This window comes from Siphateles boraxobius, unplaced genomic scaffold (genome assembly GCF_051911475.1).
Source record: "Siphateles boraxobius isolate OS27281-9 unplaced genomic scaffold, OSU_SipBor_1 24, whole genome shotgun sequence".
Taxonomy (NCBI): Eukaryota; Metazoa; Chordata; class Actinopteri; order Cypriniformes; family Leuciscidae; genus Siphateles; species Siphateles boraxobius.
In genome coordinates this window covers 3684809-3707884 of record NW_027508855.1, presented here as the reverse complement: position 1 = coordinate 3707884, position 23076 = coordinate 3684809, and the positions used below count along the sequence as shown (strand labels likewise).

Genomic DNA, 23076 nt, shown 5'->3' with positions numbered 1-23076 from the left:
TGGGGAGGAATGGGGAAGAGGAGGACAGGCAATGTACCTCAAGCCGGGAGCTGTGCTACTGTATATGTCAGAGAGTGTTGGCATTTCTTTGCTAAATCCTGCCTAAATTTCTAATTTCAGAGGACCCATCTTTTTTTAATAGCCAGTGGTCTTTAGTTTTGTCAGTCTCACAGACATGAACATGATGATGCTTGCAATTTGGTAGCAGGTATAAATCCAAAAACATTTAGCGTTCTGTTTTGGTTACCTGTGTGTTATTGTTATCTACAAAATCTCTCACAAAAAAATTAGTAAACACATACATTTATTTAATGTTACAAAAGCGTTGATTCTGCAGGAATAGAAGCAGACAATAGTACAGTTTTCTAATTCATTATTGTATCTGCAAAGCTATATTTTCTAGATTTTCACCATTTTGAATGTTTTCAGTGCTTTTGACATTGTATTACACAAACACAGCACAAAAGTATAGCTCACAAATAAATCTAGAAGATTTTAGAAAAAATAGCATATGATTCATTATGCTGTTAAGGCACAGCACACAATCTTACCTAAAAAAACATACATTCAACATTATGAAAAGACAGTGATAAAAGTTCAGTGACAAAATTAGTAAGCCGTAATAACATCATGCTCATGTTTCATGTGTTACGCAAAATGTTTTATGCAGTCTCATCTAAAATATATAGAATGTATATAAAATATGCTTGATAACAAATAGGTTATTGAAACGTTGATGTGCACCCTTATTGTTTACAGTGTACTGTAAACGGAAGGATCTCTGCTAGGGGCATTGCATAATGATGTACACAGGGAGCAATATAACTCATTCATAATTAAATTACATTATCATTTTTTTTCTTACAGATGGCTCGCAACAGAAAAAATAGCGCCATAATAAGAAGGCCCGAAAAGAGGAGGATCAGAAAATTCCAGGAGCCTGAGCTCAGTGCTTTTCTCAGTAACACACTTTCAGCAGGTACCAGGTTGCTCGAGTTTAGCATGTAGCCAAGGGACCAGCCGACAGTTGTGTCTCCCACCTGCAAACCAAAGAAACATTTTGACATTTTCTTGACCTAGAGGGGGCCATTTATTCATGAAGCTTGAATGAAATAAAACAGCTTTTGCAATTTACTTTTGTAATGTGATAAATATACTTTTTAAATCAAAAATACAATGAAATGTACTACTTGTTTTGACTGGACAGTCAAAAGTGCTCTTTATATGACATGTTTGGAGGGAAGGAGGGCTTGAATGGAATTATTTTTGTTTCAAAAAGAATGAACGTAACTTTATAAAACTGAACGTAACTTTATAAAACTGAGCATAACTTTATAAAACTGAACGTTACTTTTTCAGAAACTATCAAAAATATGCCATTACAAAAGAAGAAAAACACAATGAAAATAAAAAAAATGAACTCAGTCGCACAAATTTAACAGGCTCTTCAAATATGCTTCATTCTTTGTTAATGTTTTTCAAAGATTCGTTTTCGCAAATCGTGGATTCTGAATGCATTGCCCCAGATTTCGCTTACGCTTCGCAGTTTTTAATTTCATTTGCTGTTTTGAGACAAACTTCTCATGGGGGTGGGGCTTAACAGTGATCTACTCTGATTGGATAGTGAGCTTTTGATGGACAGGTGCTCTCTGACCTGGAAGTACACAAGTACAGTATCGGGTTAGCCAATTATTTAATCAGGATGGTTACTTATCAAAAATATCTCTCTCATTATAATATTCCTGTTACTCCAAAACAGATTCCCACTGTATTTGGTGCTATCCCTAATGGTGTCATTATGCTATTTAAGGGCCATAATAGTTTTTTTTTGACAAGTTCTGAAATGCCTCTCCCAGACCCGGCTGACACGTATAGGCACTAGGCAGGATATGTTTTAAATCTACATTAAAAAATATAGATATTCGTTTTCTCTTTCTCAATGATTGTGTTTCCACTCCTCTTGTTGCTACAAAATGGAACACATTTGTGGAAAATATTTCATGGAAGAAGGTTTGGACTCTCCCTAACAAATTGGTAAATAAGGTCAAAGAGATTTATTTTAAGCTTATTCATCGATATTATCCTGTTAAAACGTTCATGGTGTCAAAATTTAAATGAAGTATAGATAGAAATTGTACTTTTTGTGATTCAGAACCAGAGACTATCTTACATCTTTTTTGGCATTGTGATCAATACAAGAAACCTTTGGCAAGACATTTGCCAGTTCATTGTAAACTATATGTATAAAGACTTTGAGCTTTATTTCAAGGATGTTTTGTTGGGGTTTTTCATTTTTGAGAAGCAATATGAGAATTTAATTTAACTTAATTATTTTGCTTGCATAATATTTTATCCACAAAATGTAAAACTATGAAAGTTACCCCTGATTTTTCTCACTTTCAAAATGATGATCTATATCAAATCCTTATCTACCTCTTAACAAAAAGGCTACTAAAACTTTGAATGTATTCTCAATTTTTGGCGTTTTTGTATAATTATTATTATTTTACTTTTGTTTGTATTTATTTGTTTTTCTTTCTTTCTCTGAATCCAAATGTGATGTAATATCTAGATCTTTTCTGGCTTATGGATCTAATTTTTGTATTCTGTTAGTAAATGTTTAATAAAAAAATAAAAGAAAGAAAAAAGCTCTCGATTTTTATGCAATACGTCGTGGTTTGTATTACTAAATATGTAAATAATATTTGACCTTCGATCGTCTCAGTCTGTAAAGATGAGCTCTCAGGAGAGACACGGAGCGGCCTCATCTTCCTCATCCGCTTGCCCTTGAAGGCAGCTTGCAGAAGTAGCCTAACCAATAACATCTATAAAAGTTTTATTCATGTACAGTGTGCAACAGTTCGTTGCGGGTTATTATTGTCATTCACAAATTTGCAATGCACTGTGTAAAATAAAGGCAGAACTGTTGCACACTGTACATGAATAAAACTTGTACATGAATAAAACTTTTATCGATGTTATTTGTTAACTTCAGAAACACGAACATAAAGCTGCCTTGAAGGACAAGCGGAGGATGAGGCCGCTCCGTGTCTCTCCTAAGAGCTCATCTTTACAGACTGAGACGATCGAAGGTCAAATATTATTTACATATTTATTAATACAAAGCACGACGTATTGCATACAAATCACCGCGAGAGCTTTACAATAGAGCTGGTAAGTCCCGCCCATCCGTAAAACTCCAAGTGGACCTCTAGGTTGAAAAAGCGTCAATGCAAGTGAATGAGACAAAATAATTCATGATTCTTTGGCTAGCAGTTGTGGAATAGACATAACGAGAAAGACTACACGTCGCATATGTGACGTCACCGCATAACACATTTTCCCTCCACAAATCACGGTGCGATAATCTAAGGAATTAGATCGAGATGCCTGTGTGTTTGTCTCCCTGAAAGAAGGCGGTGAAGTGCACCAAAAGACACAGGCATGTTTAGCGGGATCCGTGTGCTAGTGGTGGTGACGTATATCAAACGCGTCGAAAGCAGCGAAGAGTTGTAGTCCACAAAGTGCTCTCACACAAAGTCTAACCGTATGAAAATTCTACCCGGTAAATTGTAGCACTCTTTACACGAAAACTTATCTAAAAAATTCCCAGACAACATATGTTCACATTCATTGCAAAATTCAAACGGGATTAGAAAATAATTATTTTCTCTCATTCACTTGCATTGACGATTTTTCAACCTAGAGGTCCAGCGGGGTTAGCGGAAGGGGCGGGACTTACCAGCTCTATATGCGCGCCAATGAGTGACGTCTGTACTTACTTCCAAGTCAGAGAGCACCTATCCATCAAAAGCCCACTATCCAATCAGAGTAGATCACTGTTAAGCCCCACCCCCACGAGAAGTTTGTCTCAAAACAGCAAACGAAAAACTGCGAAGCGTAAGCGAAATCTGTGGCAATGCATCCAGAATCCACGATTTGCGAAAACGAATCTTTGAAAAACATTAACAAAGAATGAAGCATATTTAAAGAGCCTGTTTAATTTGTGTGACTGAGTTCATTTTTTTCATTTTCATTGTGTTTTTCTTCTTTTGTATATACATATTTTTGATAGTTTCTGAACAAGTTACTTTCAGTTTTATAAAGTTACGTTCATTCTTTTTGAAACAAAAATAATTCCATAGGCTTGCTGATGTCAAAAAAATATTGTGCACCTAAAATGGGGAATGTGCATTAAGTAAATAGAGTAATTTTTTTGTAAATATATGTCTTGTTACCTTGTTCTGGAAGGAGATCTGTGGGAAGAAGCGATCATTAAAACCATATCTATTGACCAGGAGGACCTGTACATAGACAGAGACTGCGCAGGAGTCATTCCCCTGATCAGGAAACATATTAGACATTTCAGATACAGAGAGTGAGCGAGAAAGTTAAATGGAAGAGGTTAAATACTTTAAAGAGGACCTATTATGCCCTCTTACAAAGAATACTCTACTAGGTTTTCATGAATGTATGTAAAAAATAAAATAAAATAAAACACTTTTGGATATGTCACAATCCCTTACCATAACCATGTTTCAACGGACTACTAACACAACTCAACCAGGCCTGATCTTTGTCTTTTCTTTTATTTATTTTTTTACATGCAATGGGCAGGAATTATTAAAATGAGAAATACTGTGAGTGTATGTTCTAAGATGAAAACTCAAGACGGCATTCGAGGCGTTTCAAGTTGATTTTGTGCTTTGTAACTTTGCAGACCTTTTTCATGCTCAAACGCAACATTGCAACCTAAAGAAAGTTGAAAATGTAAAAAAGCATAATAGGTCCTCTTTAAACATTTTTTTCCCCATGGGAAATATCTGAAAGTCATTTAATAAACTAGGATAAATAGATCAACAGATCAGTAAGTTCAATATTGCTTCATTTGCTAAGAATTATTTAACTGAACAAAACACAGTGTACATATTATCATCAAGGATAAAGCAAGTTCTCTTAATCTGAGAACCTGAGACTCTCAATCATTGGTCGATTGCTGAGATAAGGGTAAAGTCATCTCAGAATAGCAGGGCTCAAAATGAACTCAACAGGGTGGTACCTCCTGAAAGCTCATGTTGCAGACGACACGGACGGCGTCCTCTAAACCTGCTGTAGATGTGATGGGGATGCCTGCAACTTTCTGAAGAAAGGAATGGGTGTAAAAAAATGCAGAAAATGCCTGTGCAAGAAAAAGAAAGAGAGAGAATGGTGATGGAGAGACAGAGAGATTGCGTAATCATAATGAATTTGAAGATGAATTTATGATTTATTTTAATGCTTTGACTTGCTCCACTTTACACATTACCACAACCATCCCCCACCAGTAAAGATATTAATGTTGCGAATGGCAGATGAAGGAACAAATTTCATATTATGCCGGTAGATAAAATATATATTAAAAAAAAAAAAATATTCAACTGAATGCATTTAGTTTAAATTATCCACTCTAGAAACTCTTACCATAAAGTTCCCAGTTATGTTTGGCTGGAAGACTCCATCAAAAGAGCATTTTGAATAAGAACAGTGGTCAAAGGAGAAGAGACCAGAAACGTTCCCCATGCATTGATTATAGTTTCCAGTGCCCTTTATTTGCAGGTTGTCATCAGATTTATAGGGAGTTTGTCTTTTATTGCATGGAGTGTCAAACACAGTGCCCAGCTTCATGGAGTGATTGTAATCTGCGGGATAGCAGGGATGGACTATGGAACTGTCTGAACCCTGAGTCTATAAGACACATAAAAAAAGAGTAAACATCAGATATTATACTCTAAATTCTAATCAGATTGTCTAATGGTAATTTAAACAACCAGTCCAAAGGTTTGCACTTAACCGTGATCAGATGTGCCAGCAGTTTGAGTAAGACCTGATCTCGGCCATAACACAGAAAACTCTGAGTGTAAATCTTATATTCTTGTCCATACAGCCTCAGTTTCATCAGATTGTCTTTGTTTTCCACTGTTTGTTTAGTCACAAATGTGATCTGAGTAGAAGCTCCACCTAAGTCCAGCGCACCAACAGTGTCTCTGCCTGGAGACAGCCACTGACCCACAAAACCATACTAGAGAAATGAAGGATTAGAAAGATAATGTACATAAAACGTACAATTATACAGTGGAATTATCAATAAATTAGTGTCTGAAATATTTCTTGATTTTTGTATTTTAGACCAAAATTTCAGTCAATACCTTGATAAATTTTTCAAGCAGGTAGTTGACTGTGACCCATCCATAAGCTCCCTCCTCTTGTCCACTTAAAATAGTGGCACCTTTGAAGCTGAATGGGTAGGTCTTCAGTTTGTCTCCCACTTCCTTCAAAACCTCATCTGACTCTTTGGGTTTAGAAATACTGTGTGATAAGACAGAAATATATGAATTTTTCACTTTCAATACAATTTATTCTATACCTGCATATCAAAATCAGAACTTATCCTGCAGTGTTTAATTGAACAATGTAGACTTTGTATACATACAAAAGTTTGGGGGCGGTTAGATTGTTTTAATGTGTTTGAAAGAAGTGTCTTATGCTCACCAAGGCTGAATTTATTTATTAAAAATAAATAAACCAATAATATTGAACAATATTTTTAGAGTTTAAAATCCATTTATATATTTTAAAATGTAATTTATTCATGTAATGGCAAAGCTGAATTTTCAGCAGCCATTACTTCAGTCTTTAGATTCATACGATTCTTCAGAAATTATAATATGCTGATTTTTGTGAAAAAAAACATGATACGTGTTTTTTTCAGGATTCTTTGATGATTTTAAAATAAATAAATAAACTATATATTTTCTGTCAGTTTTTAATCAATTGTGGCCTTGCTGAACAAAAGTATTAATGTCTTTGAAAAAATAAATAATTGGCCCTAAACCAATGGTAGCATATATAAGGCAAGTTATATGAGGTAAGTTATATAGGATATAGGTACTGTCCCTATATAATGATAATTTTTGTCATCAGTCATTAAAAAAGCTTTTGGCACAAAGCTGTGAGCTTTCTGACTCACTTCAGTAGTCTCATGCCTGCTGTGGCCCCGAGATACACAGGAGTGAGTTTGTGTCTTGACTTTGGGATCTCCTTCAAGGCTTTGTCCATGCATTCCTCAAGACTACGGGCTGCCCCTCCTCTGACACCAGCATAACTGGAGATCCCGCCTCCTGATTGGAGAAAGTGATAGAGGAAGAGAGAAGTCATGTCACAAGATATCTGAAATGAATCATAGATTTTCTTAAGAAGTATGCCCACACAGAGTTCATAAGAACTGTCGGTTGCTATTTCACTGCCTGATATGCCACTATCCTTGACAACCATAAATACAACCAGATATGTTTCGTGTGCCTATTCCAGATGTTTCCATATAACATTGCTAATCAGCAATATTTTCGGGTACCAGGAGTTTAACATCCTGATTCTGTGATTGTCAGATCCTTTGAGTTGAGTTGGAGACTCAAAAGTGATGGAATTGTAAAAGGGCAACTTTTACTTTTAAAAGGGCAAAACCACTAAACAGGAAGTGGGCAACAATGTGTGCATATTCAGCACTCTCGGGTATGTCCTATTTTGGTCCAAATTCTCTTTCTCTCAAAACCAAAATCAAGAACTTAATTAAAATACATTCATACATGAAGTAAAACTTCTGACTTTGTCATTTGGATTTTGTAATATCTGTCTGGTAGGTGAATTTTGAGAAGTGTGATATATTTTGAAACCAATATGTGGGTACATTTTTTCCTAAAAAAATATAGAATTAAGACGAAACCCTGTAGTTCAAGGCATTAGACATGGTTTTAGTAGTCTCATCCCTATTGTACTGTTCTTTTCCTTATCTAATGTCCTCAACTTTATCTGCTGACGTTAAGTCTCATAACAGATGTTTTTATTCAGAAGGACTTTCAAATGAGGAAAATCACAAGCCGTTTATCAGTGTCTACTCACCCAGTGCCTTACACTCGCTGTGTTGACTGACTATGCCGGTACCGTTCTTCTTGTCTGCTGGCCATTTGTAGATGAACATGGCCGTATGAGAGGATCCAGCATCCAGGACTATTCCATACTGAAAACAAACCCAACGGCAAAAAAATAAAGCTATAACTAAACACCTGTGACACCAGGGATACGGGTTTGATTTCCAGGGAACACAAAGCACACACAGACACAATGCCGAAATGCATACATTGAATTCACAAGTCACTTGAAAAAAAAATGCATGACAAATAAATGTATTATATTTCTTAGATACACAGGGTTCATTTTCCACTGAATCTATTATAAAATTAAAAAATCTATTATAGATGCACTACCATTTAGTAGTTTTTGTTCTGCAGATTCAATTGATTAAGTGACAGTAAAGACATTTCTAATATTCGAAAATCTATCCATTTCAAATAAATGTTGTTCTTTAACTTTCTATTCATCAAAGAATCTTGAAAAAACACGGTTTCCACAAAAATCTTAAGCAGCACAGCTGTATTCAACACTTATAATAATAATAATGAGAAATGTTCCTAAAAAATGTGCACCAAATCAGCATATTAGAATGATTTCTGATGGATCATGTGAGACTGAAGACTGGAGTAATGATGCTGAAAATTGTGATAAATAATTGAAAATTACATTTAAACAACATAGAAAACAGCTATTTTTAATTGTAATAATATAATATTACTGTCTTAACTATTTGATCAAATAAATGCAGCCTTGGTGAGCGTAAGAGACTTTCAAAAACATTCAAATTAATTTTACAGACCCCAAACTTTTGAACAGTACATATATAACATTAAAGTCTACATAGTATAATTCAACGTGTAAATAATAAATATTCTGGAATTGTTTAAACAAACAACAACAAAATTACATATGTTTTGTATTTATATTGTTAGTATTGAGACCTGGACTGAACAGCATGACTCAAGTCTGACATGAGTTCATTTATCATTGATTAATCGGTCTTCCATTTTATTCTGTATTAGAGGCTTCAATTAATATTTTTCTTATAGGCAAGGTTACATTTTAGATAAGTGTGTAAATTGTACATCTCATCTCACATCTCATGTGTAAATCTCATTTACGCAACAACTAGTCTAAGTTATAACTTGCACATAACTGGCACAACCAGCCCCAGTTAATTTGGGTCTTGCGTTGCTAAAAACAGGACGTTAATGTGAGCATCAGCCATGTGGGAACTGCATTACACATAGTTTAGAAATCTCCTACCCTCTCTTTGGTTAGCTTATTATAACATCATAAGTTAAATAAATTAAAACATAATAAATGCAGTTAACATTTCAGATTTTCTGACAAATTAACTTGTCCCATTTATACCTAGCCTATACCTAGGCCTTTTCCTTCCTTATTCACAATTCTCATTATTATTTAAGCTAACATGACTCACCTCTGTAGCTGCCTTTCAAAGACTGTATGAATATGATTTGCTTAAAGCAAACACTTCTTTAAAGTAGTGTAAAGTGCTTGTTAAATTATCAAAAGTGTTTAACTTATCCAAAATTCAAGAAATGGCTAAGTGTCATTAACATATGCCTCTCTCTTTTTCTCTCAAGCCTCCATCCCTTTCTTTTATCACACGCTTGTGAAACAGTCTTCCCAATGGATTGTGTATTTTGGGCAAGACACTGACTTAACTCTATTCATTCATGCAAAACATGATAATCTCTTCCAATTACATATCTTGCTCTCAAACTTTGCCTACAGTTTGCATACAGCCATTTTAGCTTAGTATAATAGCACTGTCTAGCAGCTCTTAGTCTGAAAGACTTCAGTATGTGACTCAAAACATGTTTAAGCTTGCATGCCATTTTGACTCCATAACTGCCATCAGTCAAATGTTCAGCATGTTGCTTTAATGTCTTCAAGAAATTACATTACCCTGCTAAACGGAATTGTGCTGTAAGCAATTTAACAGTAGGTGTGGATGAGGTTGAGGTGTGTATAGTTCCAGATATTCAAAACCACAATGACTCACTGTCCTGTTTTGAAGAAAAACGTATGGGAAACACAAACAATGGGATCCAGCCAATATAAACAAGAGTTTTTATGTGTTTAAAGGGGTCATAAATCAAATAAAGACACTCTCAGAACAAAAGGTACAAAAAGCTGCCACTGGGACAGTACCCTTCAAAAAGGTTCTAATATGTACCATTGAGGTGCTAATATGTACACTTTGAGGGACGAATATGCACTCTTTAGGTACAAATGTGTACCTTTTGAAAAGGTACCGCCACAGTGACAGCTTTTGACAGCTTTTTTTCTGAGAGTGGAGCACAGCTGGATAAATATTTATAGCTCACCCTCTATCGATAATAAAAATGTTGTTCGGCAAAGATGGGACATAAGATAAAAATACATAGAGTGATCACTTTTTAGTATCAGGAGGCATAGGCAACAGTCATTAATAATTTCCGTAAGAGTTCTTGTCATTCTGAAAATGTTATTATTTGTCAACATATAGATAAACTAACTCAGCAAGAACATGGAAAATCCCCCAGCTAATGTGAATCACCTCTGCACTAAACTTTTATTGTTGTTTTTAAATGATGACTGGATGGTTAATATAAAAAGGAAAATAATTATAAAGATGCATTTCATTATCTTAAAGTGCTTAAATACATAATTTCTGTTATTTCGACATATCTCGTTATTTCGACATAATATCTCGTTATTTCGACATAACTCTTTATTTCGACATAATATCTCGTTATTTCGACATAACTCTTTATTTCGACATAATTAGGGGACATTCTAATCTGAATTAGGCCACATTAAGCATTCTTATAATAATGGTTTTCTATGGGAGGAAAATACATAACGTGTAATTAAACACATTGCGTTCATATTCTGGGCTCATCTGAATTTTTGTACATAGTATAGCCTACTACTATTATGATTTTAGTATCATAATGATTAAAGCAAGCACAATTATCAGTGAACTTGATAAATGTTGCAGATATGTTTTACTATGCAAAAAACAAATGCATTTCAACTTATGTGTGCAAAATTCAGAATTAAATGAATGTGCAGCAATTTGTACAAATAGAGAGTCTGTAGGCCTATACTATACGGGTGTTGTAGCCATTTAATCAGCGCATTTAGTTTCATATTTGCTAAAATATTATAATGTTATTTTTTTCCCCCATCTATGTTGATTATGAAAAGTGAACATCATGAGTAAGATAGGATGCACAATATATCGGGAGACATGGAGTGGGTCAGACATGATTCGTTAAGTTTTGTTTAGTAGAAAGCCTTTCTTTAAAGTGGATTTCGTTTTATATCAATTTTATCTTAATTTTAATACATTTTTCATTTAATCATGAAAATCATGACATGGAGGCGCAGGCTTGCATTGCACGTGAACTGGAGCATCTTCATAAATTAACCGAAACTCAGCGTATGCCTCAAATAGGCCTACATGAGAAATATATCTATAGAAAGCTTGAAATGTCTTTAAACAAAACAATTCAAAACGAAAAGAAATAGACTACTCTCTCTGATTAAGTAGGCTAATCCATTATGTGCATTTCTCTCTATAGGTTTGTTCACTACGGAGATAGATATAGATACACTAGATTTCGCCTTGGCTATGGCAGTTCATTGAACGAATGCATCAATAGAGCGCCATCATGGAACAGGGTAGCCTTTCCTCTTTAATGCATCAGCGTCAATGTAGGAAAAGGTCTAACGGAAATAAAATCACCATAAATCGTCATGAATGCGATTTTCTACATGTTTTAGTTGGTTCCAACGGTCAGACATGTATTTATCATTGAGTCCAGAGAAATAAATTTTTTTTTTTACAAAATTTCACATTCTTGTGAAATGTAATCCCTTGCTGTCTGGTTTTTAGATTTTGTTCGTGAACATCCATACGCAGCACAAAAGTCCGGCATCATCCATGAATTCAGCGTTACCTAGCTACTTCCTATGACAAGACCCCTGTTCCAAGATGGCGGCGGTTTTGACGCATGGTTTAGAACTCCAAGGCGACATCTAGTGTATATATCTATGGGAGATAGAGAGCCTAAGTCCCTCCCCTCCGCTTCCATTCATGGGACCTTATTTCGGAAAAAATATGTATGGTAGTCAATGGCGAGAGACAACTTATCTTTTTATTTCGCCTGAACTGTGCCCTGAATTACACATATGATGTTTGTCAATTTAAAAGATAATTATGAAAGTGAATAAAGTCAAAGTTTGTCATAAAACAGAAGAGTAACATTTAGTTTTATGTGAAAATCGCTAAATGAACTACATCTCGTCTCGCACTATGTCAGCACCAAGCTCGTGCAGTCTGGTACAAAACACACAGGCATGATGGCTTAACGTTACGATTATATCGTTAGACTATAGAGAAAATGACAGACATTAGCTTCGGTAAAGTTAGCTTCATTCATTGAAAGAAAATGTATGACGTCACATGCGCGCCTTTTGGGTTTGTAGTCTTTGTAATTACGTATTTTCACATTCTTATACCTCAATAGTTTTACATCAAACTGCGACTTTCTTGACTTTAAAATGTATCTTTTAAATTGACAAACATCATATAATTCAGGGCACAATTCAAACAGGATCCAAATATTTGTTGTCTCTCGCCATACAATATTTTTCCGAAATAAGGTCCTCCCATGGTGGTCCACCGGCTATCTATGGCGATCGTCAACTTCATCTTTGCAGCCGACCCACTGACACAAAAAAACCCACTAGTTTATTATTAAAAATCAATGCACGAATGTCACCGGATTTAAAAATGCACATCTTGCTTGTTGCACGCACACATATGTCGAAATAACGAGATATTATGTTGAAATAATATTATTAATAATAATAAATCTTTAAGAATATTTGATTGAATGCTGAATGTTGTGCTTGTTCAATTTAATAAAATTAAAACTTTAATTGTGATAATTAAAATAATTGAATATTAAATGGCCAAGTTTTGCTCATTTATTAATAGTATTTATATATAATTGCGCAGCTCTCCCTCTTATTGATCTAGCACCCCCTGTTGTCCCTGGTAGAACACTTTTTTGAATAATTTTCAATAATTTCGACCCCCGCCAAATTATTCCCCCCCTCGTTGAGGTCAGTAGCTGATTGCCTAATCCTAACCCCTCCCCCACAACTAATCCTAAACCTACCAATGCTAAAGAGGAAATTATTTGGCGGGGGTCGAAATTCGCCACAACACCGGTGAGGAGGCAGCATTTAGTTTAGAAACACACACAATGGCTTAAATTTGACCCAAATTCACTCCGTTGTCTTTGTTTTAAATCCTGTAAATAAAGCATACGTGAACAGCACCATAGCAAAATACCCCACATACTGAGAGAGAAGGGTTTTATTTGAGCTCAATCGCGAATCTACGAAAAACATGTGCAGTGTTCGACCTGCGAGAGAATCTCTCTGAGCACACCCTTCAAAATCTCTCCAACACAAACAAGCAACACACAAACCCAGGTGAAACATGTAGAGGAAGCGCTCTGTAGTGCTTGCAATGCATAACCGGAAAACGTTCGATAGGGTTCTATACAGATAAGCAGCTCATTCTTTTCTTGATATTATACCGTGATCATCGAAACGTCGCGGGAATTTTAAGTGTTCCTTTTTCATCTTTTGGATTTGTAGCCTGTGTGTGCGTGTCACGAATAAGAAAAATTTTATTACCATAAACTCTGGTGGCTGTTTGATGTCATTGTTGGGTACGACGAGCAGAAGAATGCCAATGACTGCCAGAAACAGAGCAGCAGTAGCAGTAATGATCTGGCATTGCTTTTGGTTACCCATGGATGCAATCCACGCGATGCGATCCAGAGAGGACAAATGACAGCGACGACATTCGTTGGCAAGTCAGGCACTAACGGCACGTGTTAAATACAGGCGATAGACCGGCACCTCACAAGTGGGCATGGCACTACATTTTTCCTCGTCATGTGTCCGTGGTGCAACAGGTGTTCGCTGTGTGACTTTATAAAGTACACGAGTGAGTCTATTCAAACGTGAAACGAGACTTTATTTTATCCCTGTTATATGCTACTTTTTATTGATATCTTAAGTGCTTTTCCAAACTTTAAAGACATTTTGTGTAAGGTGTTCCCGACACAATGTCCGGGAGTCATTTGCATAAGTAGGAAGTTATGCATGGTGAGTTGGTTCATGCTGAGGTGTAACGCCTTTTATTTTTTGACTTTGTGAAATGCAGATGTGTGAAGAGTTTATAAACAGACCAAAATGGCTGTGCACGACGTGTTTGGTTGTCACACAGGGAAATCTGATCTTGAGTTTTTTTAGACTTAGGTTTATCTCTAAATGTTGCATGCATTATGAATGTCAACAGGATGTTAAAGAAATTACTAAAGCATTGAACACTGTTATCATGCTGAGCTCATAGTGCAGGAAGCTATGAGCAGATGCAGGGTCATTCATCACAGAAAATGGCTGTGCTTACATGTGTTCCAAGAATATTTATTTAATATTTATTTAAACAGGGCCTGCATTATACAAAATGGAACACAAATTATAATCACATGCAATATTACACATTGAACAGAACTGTTGCAATCTAACAACTATTTATACATTCTCTAATGTCCATAGGCATGGCAGATTTAAATTTACTGTATAGGCTACAAGAAGGCTACTTCTGATGTGCATCAATAGACTTTACATTACTACAGTATTTTTTCTCTTTCTGTTAGGTTAATGATGAAAGTAATAATTCAGAAGTATAATTCTGAATGATTGTGCATGACACAGACCTTTTCTTATATTAATTTCCCCTCTCTCTCCCTCATGTGCCGTTTGGAACAGCATGTCTAAGCAGCTGTCACAGCTTTATTCAGCCTCGCAGCTTCAGGCTGGTCCATATGAAGAAAGCCTCTGCTCATCCATATCAAACAGCACATACTCTGAACTGCGCTCCGGGTCCTGGCACATGTGGTTAACAATGAAACACTGGTAGTTCCACAGTAGAAGCAGTACCATGCCAGACAATGCGAGCAGTACCAGGCTGACCAGCAGGAGGCGCTGTTTGTCGAGGCAGCAACCGTTCTGACAGCGCTCATCAGTGAGATGTGTGTACTTCCATAGAGATTTCTTCAGCAGCACACATCCCGGGCCCTGATGTGGATACAGAGATACGGCGAGATCTTTTGTTTGCGCTTTACTCATTGTACGGGAAGTACTCAGAGATTCATGCAAGATGCTTGCTGTGGGAAAAACAAGCGGTAGGGCCTCAGAGATTAAATGAATATTGCAGTTCATGTTGTACAGGCCTGACTAGTGCTTTTGTTATGTTTACCATTTGTTCAAACATAATCTTTTTCGATATAGAATTAATCCGTGGTTGGAAGAAAATAACTAAAAATAGCGACGCTACCGTATAATAGTGTTTTTCCATGTTAGCAAGCTACTTAATGCGAGTAAAGGTTAACACAATGTTCTCTTAAATGTAGCCTTGCAAGTTGCAACGTCTGATTCAATAGTGAATTAGTTTGTCCCACATGTTTTCTCTCTCGTGTACGGGTTCAGAAGCTGCATCCTTAGGCCGAATGCATCACAGCAGCGCGAAGAAGGCTTCTTCGAATGCGTCCTATTATAAATGCATCCTTCTTTTGCAGGCCGAAAAGGATAGAACGGATGGATCCTTAGCTATGGAAGCATATGGGTAGCAATATTCAATTTGAAATTTAATATGCAAAATGACAATGCAATATGTAAAATGGCAATACATTTCTGTATTTGAATTTACATTTTCCATTACATTTGTGCAACGTTGGTGCAAAATGAAAAATCAATTATATGATTTAGGCTACATTTGCCATTTCATACACTAGTTTTAATATGTACATTTAATACATATTTTAACGCTTTATAAGTTGCAAAATTAAAATGTATTACAGAAATGATTAGATATTTTAACATAACAAATAGCAAAATGATCATTTCAATGTTATTTTTCTTAATTGCATTTACACTCACAGTTAAGACACTTAAGATTTAATTTTCATTATACTTCCCGAAATGAATGTAGCACAATTCAATGTGCAAATTGAAAATGCATTCCGAGCCGATCACGTCCCCGCCTCGCCCCGTCAATCACTGCATCAAGGCGGGGCTCGGCAACAGGTAAACATAGGCGATATAAATATTTTGAGTTGTCGGAAGGGAACATGGCGGCGGCAGAGCTGATACGAGCTTTAGCGTGAACAGAAATTGTAGTGTTTCCGAAGATAGAACCAGTGCGTTGTTTATACGTCTGTGATGTGATCATTTTCTGCCTTATCAGGCGTCGACACCCGTTTTGTCTGAACATTATGCTGCCCTGTTGTTGTCATGATGCTGGGCTGTGTTAATGATGGTTTCGTTTTGTATTAAATATTCTCATTGTCTGATACACATATGCTTATCTTTATTCTTATAACTATTAACTATAACTAATTACCCAATAATGTGAGATGGTGCTCGATGCAGAGCCGAATGGGAGGAGCTCCCCTTTTCTGGAGCTCCAGCTCCACCTCGCTAAATTTAGTGGGCGGGGCTTCGGAGCAGCGTGCATCTCTCGACAGACCGCAGGGGGTCTTGTCCTCGGAAAAGTATTGTCTGATGCATATATTGGTGTGTAAGGTTAAACAAATATTTAATTAAAATAAACTAGTACCACTTGTGAGGGATGGGAGATAACTAATAGAGAATAAGGTGCATTCCGGGCATAGATATAAACACTAGATGTCTTCTTGGGGTTCTATACATGCGTCAAAACCGCCGCCATCTTGGAACAGGGGTCTTGTCATAGGAAGTAGCTAGGTAACGCTGAATTCATGGATGATGCCGGACTTTTGTGCTGCGTATGGATGTTTACACTAACGAAATCTAAAAACCAGACAGCAAAGGATTACATTTCACAAGTTTGTGAAATTTTGTAATCTTTTTTTACATTTCTCTGGACTCTATAATAAATACATGTCTGACCGTTGGAACGAACCAAAACAACTAGAAAATCGCATTCATGACGATTTATGGTGATTTTATTTCCGTTAGACCTTTTCGTACATTGATGCCGATGAGGGGTTCCCCTGTTTCAAGATGGCGGCTCTATTGACGCATTCGTTCCAATGAACTGCTCTAGCCAAGGCGACATCTAGTGTTTATATCTATGCATTCTGGGAAGGCGCAGCCAATTTAGGTGGTAACGCTATCCGTCGCCATGGTTACTTCGACAGTGAGGCCGAGAGAAATGGCGACAGAGAGAGAAGGAGCAGATATGCGTTTGCATTTTTTGCTATACGGTTGAATAAATGGAGAAATAGGAAGTGTAAGGAAAGGGGCTCTATCAGGAGAGACAAAATAACAACGCCAGCCAGCGATATTAGAGAAACTGCTTGGTATCTACAACATGCACCCGTATGAACTGCAGCTAACGTTAACGATAAAGAATGGATGAAAGACCCAGAAGCACTAACGTTATTACCTTTCACACACCCTGACATAATCAATTACCCGGTTTACGGTATCGGTGCCTACACAATGCAAGAGTTTAGAAGCTTTAAGTCATTAGAAGCTTATGAATATTTCTGATGCGGCTGGGTGCAAGACTTACAAACCAACAAACTTGTAAACTGCGATAGCTCAGTCATACTTGAGGTTACAGGCGTCATTTATATGTGGAAATAAATCTGATATGAATTGGATGTGCATTTTGGACCTGCCGTGTAAGCAGACAGTCGTACGTACGTCATTAAAATTGTGTCTTTTTATAACAGTTTGCGGTGCAGATATATCTATAACAATTGAAACTCTTGTTGACTAACAGAGTATTTATTTTGTTCATTTGTGAAAAATAAATTCGAGCTGGCGCTGAAATATGTTGCTTTTGAAATCATGCTGAGTGCTCGTAGTCGATGCTGCTGCGCGAAAGTTAACCTGCGCCTGTGCGGCCCCGCCCACTAAATCCAGTGCGGTGAAGCTGGAGCTCCAGCTCCTCCCATTTGGCTCTGCATCGAGTACCACTTTGATGAGAACGGTTCGGCTCGGCGCGGCACGGTTCGGCTCGTTTCGCTTTTCCACTGCGTGGTACGACTCAGCACGGAAGCGGCACGGATCGGTTCGCTTTAGCTCGGTTGCTTTTCCACTGCAGAAGTACCGCTTCAAAGTGGGTTGGATTATGACTGATCGTTATCATCCGCTCCTCGGCAACCAACAAGATGCACTTCTCGTCCACTGACCACGATTCAGCCATTTCTTTTTTGGAAGTTTTTTTTCTTCAAGCAAGTAGTTTTAAACAGGTGCTACAGCGCTGGCTGTTACTGGCTATGTAAATCCAGCGGGTTTGATGTCTCGCAAATTCAATGACGCTGGTAGTGACGATTCTGTCTGTCTCATTAATCAGTGATCTGCAGTGTTTTCACGTCACATTTTAGTATCGTTACAGTACGCTTGGAACCTCAACAGAGGTGGTACCATTTAAAGCGAGCCGAAGCGAGCCGTACCATACCGTACCATCCAGTGGAAAAGCGACACAAGTGAGCCGTACCGAGCCGTACCGTACCATGCAGTGGAAAAGCGCCAAAGCGTGCCTTACCGAACCGAACCGTGCCATGCAGTGGAAAAGCGCCATTACTCTGAGATCACAGAATATGACAGGTCAAAAACATAGCTACCGAAAAATGTGACCCCTCTTTATTTCTTCATAACTGAATGTAATGTTCAATAAAGTGTCTCGTGTGATGTATGACCATCTCCCATTTATATTTTATTAGCATATTGATTAGATATTGATAAATATACAGTAACAGTATAGGGTCACGGAATCTGAAGGGCAGAGGTGGAAAGTCCAGGTTCAGAAAGTAAAAGTCCTCCTCAGTAGTTTGTTCCAATCCCCTGAATTTGCTAAAGTTTTTCAGCCAGTAGGTAGAACTAATTAGTGAAATCAGCTGGCTGAGTTCATGGGTGGAGTAAACTTATTACTTTTACTTTCTGACCCCTGGACTTTCCACTACTGCTGGCTACTGAATGTAATGTTCTGAATGTAATGTTCAATAAGTGACTCAATTGATGTTTAACCATCTCCCCTTTGTATTTTATAAAGCATATTGATCAGATATTAATAAATACGGTATATAAGATCACGGAATCTGACGGGTCAAATTTGAAGACTTTTTTGGGTGAATTGTGGAGCAGGTCCGGGGCTGGTGACATCATCGTCTATTATTCAGTGTCTAATATTTTAAAAACCAAAGCAGCAAAACAGCCCGAAGAAGCATTAATATTAATATTTAAAGGTGGGGTATGTGATTTTGAAAACGACCGGCAGATTTTGAAAATACACAATTCAAATGGTCCTACCTTCTTTCCTCCAACGCTGGCTCTGACTCCACCCATTCGAAGAACATGGACGTGCAATCCTGCACGAGCGAAAACTCAGATGCGGGAGAAATTGTAATGACGATTTACTACTAGTCATGGAACCGGTTTTACTGACGAGATGCGCATGCGTCACGAGCTTTGAGTATGCGCACGAATGGGGTCATGCGCGCTTGGAGGAAGGGGGTGTGGCACGACCGTTTGATTGACGAACTTACTGTCCAATGATTCCAGGTGGTCTTGGAAATGTTTGGCTGGAGTTTTTCGAGTCCTGCCCGTTCCACAGATGATTAAATTGCTTAATTTTCATTTCAGTGCTTCTAACTCAGTGGGTTAGGAATAGTATTTCAAGTTATTTAGAAAAAATGGACAAAAAAGAGAATCACATACCCCACCTTTAAGAAACCGAAGCAGCAAAAAATAAACGTTGACCGAAGCACAAACGATTGAGCCTATTTTGGAAGTAGGGGCTGGTGACGCCATCAACTGTAATTAAATGTCTAATATCATTAGACAATGTCTAATAAAACCGAAACAGCAAAAACTTTAACCGGCACAAACCAACACAAACAAACAAGACTATTTTATTTGGAGCATGTGGGGGGCTGGGTGACCTCAGAATGACCAATAAATATTCTTTTAATATCTAAAAAACCGAAGCAGCACAAACAAAAAAGCGAAGTAACAGCACAAACCAAGTAAAAACGATTGAGGCTATTTTGCTGACGTTTTGCATTGGGTGGGGGCAAACTTCACGGAGTGATTGACAAGAGCGGGACGGGGCGGGGCGGGAACGTGATTGGCTCGGAATGCATTTGAACATTGAATTTTGCTACATTCATTGCGGGACATTTATTTGAAAATGCAATTGCGAGTGTCTTAACTGTATGTGTAAATGCAATTAAGAAAAATAACATTTAAATGATCATTTTAAACAGATCTAATAATTTCTTTAATACATTTTAATTTTAATTTTGCAACTTATAAAGCATTAAAATATGTATTCACTTTACATATTAAACATACTGTATGAAATGGCAAATATAAATTATATAATTGAATTATCATTTTAATTTTGCACCAAACGTTGCACAAATATAATGGAAAATGTAAATTCAAATACATAAATGCCTTGCCATTTTACATATTGCATTATCATTTTGCATATTATATTTCAAATTGAATATTGCTACCCATATGCTTCCATACATTAGCCAATCCCAAGATTCATTGCGTTCCGGTAACGACTGGATTTTTTTTCTCTAAATTTAAGAATGCAGATTACCCTTTTAAATGTAATTATTGGGTTTCAACTTACTTAAATATCTAACTACAAATGTTAAACAAAACAAAAAATTAAAGCAATTATTTTGTAGATTGCTAATACTTATTCTGTACATACAGTAAATGGACTGAGGTGAACAGCTAGACAGGTTTAGACAGGTTGTGAACCCTGTTTTGTTTTCTGACAGTTGAATATAACTTTCAAAAAAGTCTAGTACTAATGTTACTGCCACTCTACAAAGGCAGCTGTCACAGTTGCTAGACCGTCCCATTTAACAATGCTTGGTTCAACCTCCGTGGACTTTGAAGGCGCTGCCTTTGAAGTCTGTGTCCTTTTAAGGATGCTGCCTCTGATTTAGGACTCAGCTGTTGTATTGGAACATCTGATTCATTCTACTTGATCGGTTCATCCTAATGGTCCTCTCTCTTATTTAGCCAATGTTAATTCATGCAATTCATTCTAGTAAATCGGTTCCTCCAAATGTTCCTCTCACATGCTGGGTTCTTCTCAAACGGAATGCTGAATGCAAGGCTGCATATCTCAGCTGCCATGTCATCAAATGGCACCAGTCGAATCACGAACGCCGTGCTTCGTGAGCTGAACTGTGACTATCGACCAGCACATAAGACGGCGTTCATAGTTCGACTGGTCGAGACTGTTTTCCAAAGATGGCTCCTGCCTATATACGCGAAGTGTACTGTCTTTATAAAGTATCTTCTTATTAAACTGTCTGTACACTTACAAAGTTCTCAATGCTTTGGTTTGCAGGTAGAGACCCTCATTATGCGTCTGTGTTAGTTTGGGGCTAGTTTGAGCCTTTTTAGTGGTATTAACTAGCGTTTTTTATTTTTACTTATTCTATGTAATTATCACGTTAATTACCGATTTATCATCCGATTATCATGAAAACGCATCCCAGAGAGCGGTCGACTCGGTACCCATGTGTTATTTACCCCTAGGTAAATTTTTGACTGGAATTGGCCTTTAAGGTATTAGGCATACTAGAAACTTCCAGGCAGGTGTGTTGTGGCAAGATGGAGCTAAATTCTGCAAAACAGTGGCCCTCGGACCGAGTTTGGACAACCCTGTATTAGACGTCTCATTAGCAATAAGCCTCAGAAGGACTCACTAGGATGCAGCCTTCCGTTTGAGAAGCACCCATTACATTGGAACGTCCTAATCATTATATCAAACAGATTCACAAAACTGAATCACTGATTTGACACTGCGCTTTGTAGATATTTTCGACTTGGTTATGTAAATAATTTAGGCTGTTTTTGTTTAGCTAGTTAGTATACATTTACTTGTTTAATTTGCTTTATGGCTCTGATTAAATTATAATTGAAATAAGTGTATAAGTTATACATATTTTTATTTATAAAAAAACATATAGTAACCATGCTAATTTCAGCGCTAACTTTAGTTGTAGCTTGTAGTGTTTCAAAACTGTACTTTAACAACTTAAAATTATGATTCACTTTTAAAGTAGCTTCCTCAACTCTGGAAATAATTGTTCTTATATTGAGTTGGTGCTAAATCCAACCCTCATTAGCAAACAATATTTTTATCAAGCTTTTGATAAACTAGAAAAACTTGTGCTCCAAATGGATAAAAAATCCTTTTGCTTCAGGTGTGTAGACCCAAAGGAGTAATTATAAACAAATTTGCTAACCACACACTGAATTCAATCCAGACTAAAAAAAATCAGTAACACTTCAGTTTAGAGTCCAATTCTCACTATTAACTAGTTGCTTATTAGCATGCATATAACTAGGATATTGGCTGTTTATTAGTACTTATAAAGCACATATTAATACCTTGTTCTGCATGATCATATTACACATCCCATAATCCTACCCAATACCTAAAGTTAACAACTACATTTTTACTATTAGCAGTAATTAGGAGTTTGATGCAAAAGTCATAATTAATAGTTAGTTAATAGTGAGAATTGAACCCTAATCTAAAGTGTGACCAAACATTCTAGCAAATTATTATTTTATTTTATAAAATGCATAGTGCAAAATGTTTAAAAAAGCTATCAAGCTTTTGATCAATGATTTGAAATAGACTCTAAATAAAAAGCTATATTGAAAGAAAAACAATTATTTTAAGGATAAAAATAATATTAATATTCTTATAGACGTGTATTGTTTCATAGATGTTAGCTTTTGACTCCGAAAGGGCTGCATCATAAACACCCTTCCTCGCCTAACACGGTAGTTACATAAAATCGCATAAACGGAATATAAACACCATCATAAACGCCTACCTTTTCAGGTGATGTAGAAGCTGTAGGACTGCTAGCTTACAAAGAAAAACAAGCATCAGGTTTCAAGATGCCCGAGGGTTTGTCCATTCACTGACCTGTGTGCCTGTTCGGATTACTTCTGCTCAAAATGTCAAAACAAACAGATTTC

The 23076-nt window shown here is 36.8% G+C and overlaps 1 protein-coding gene and 1 long non-coding RNA gene across 5 annotated transcripts in view; one reads left to right on the top strand and one right to left on the bottom strand.

The window, feature by feature from the left end:
- LOC143748711 (uncharacterized) overlaps nt 1–5180 on the top strand; it is a 12250-nt gene extending 7070 nt beyond the window's left edge. Inside the window, exon 2 of the long non-coding RNA XR_013206832.1 lies at nt 5052–5180. This is a non-coding gene — a long non-coding RNA (uncharacterized LOC143748711). The remainder of the gene's footprint in view (nt 1–5051) is intronic.
- On the bottom strand, nt 288–23076 carry LOC143748700 (ectonucleoside triphosphate diphosphohydrolase 2-like). Of its 4 annotated transcripts, XM_077240831.1 has the most exons (10): nt 22929–23076; nt 14769–15129; nt 7936–8053; nt 7007–7157; nt 6186–6345; nt 5831–6058; nt 5461–5724; nt 5060–5179; nt 4239–4340; nt 288–1040 (listed from the first exon to the last, which is right to left on the bottom strand). In XM_077240831.1, the coding sequence occupies exons 3-10, from the start codon at nt 8012–8014 to the stop codon at nt 837–839; spliced, it is 1308 nt and encodes a 435-aa protein (XP_077096946.1). In that variant the 5' UTR covers nt 8015–8053; nt 14769–15129; nt 22929–23076; the 3' UTR covers nt 288–836. The 4 variants fall into 4 exon arrangements, with proteins under 4 accessions (XP_077096946.1, XP_077096947.1, XP_077096944.1 ...); XM_077240832.1 differs by lacking the exons at nt 14769–15129; nt 22929–23076 and adding an exon at nt 13678–14120 and having other exon boundaries at nt 4239–4321; XM_077240829.1 differs by lacking the exons at nt 14769–15129; nt 22929–23076 and adding an exon at nt 13678–14097.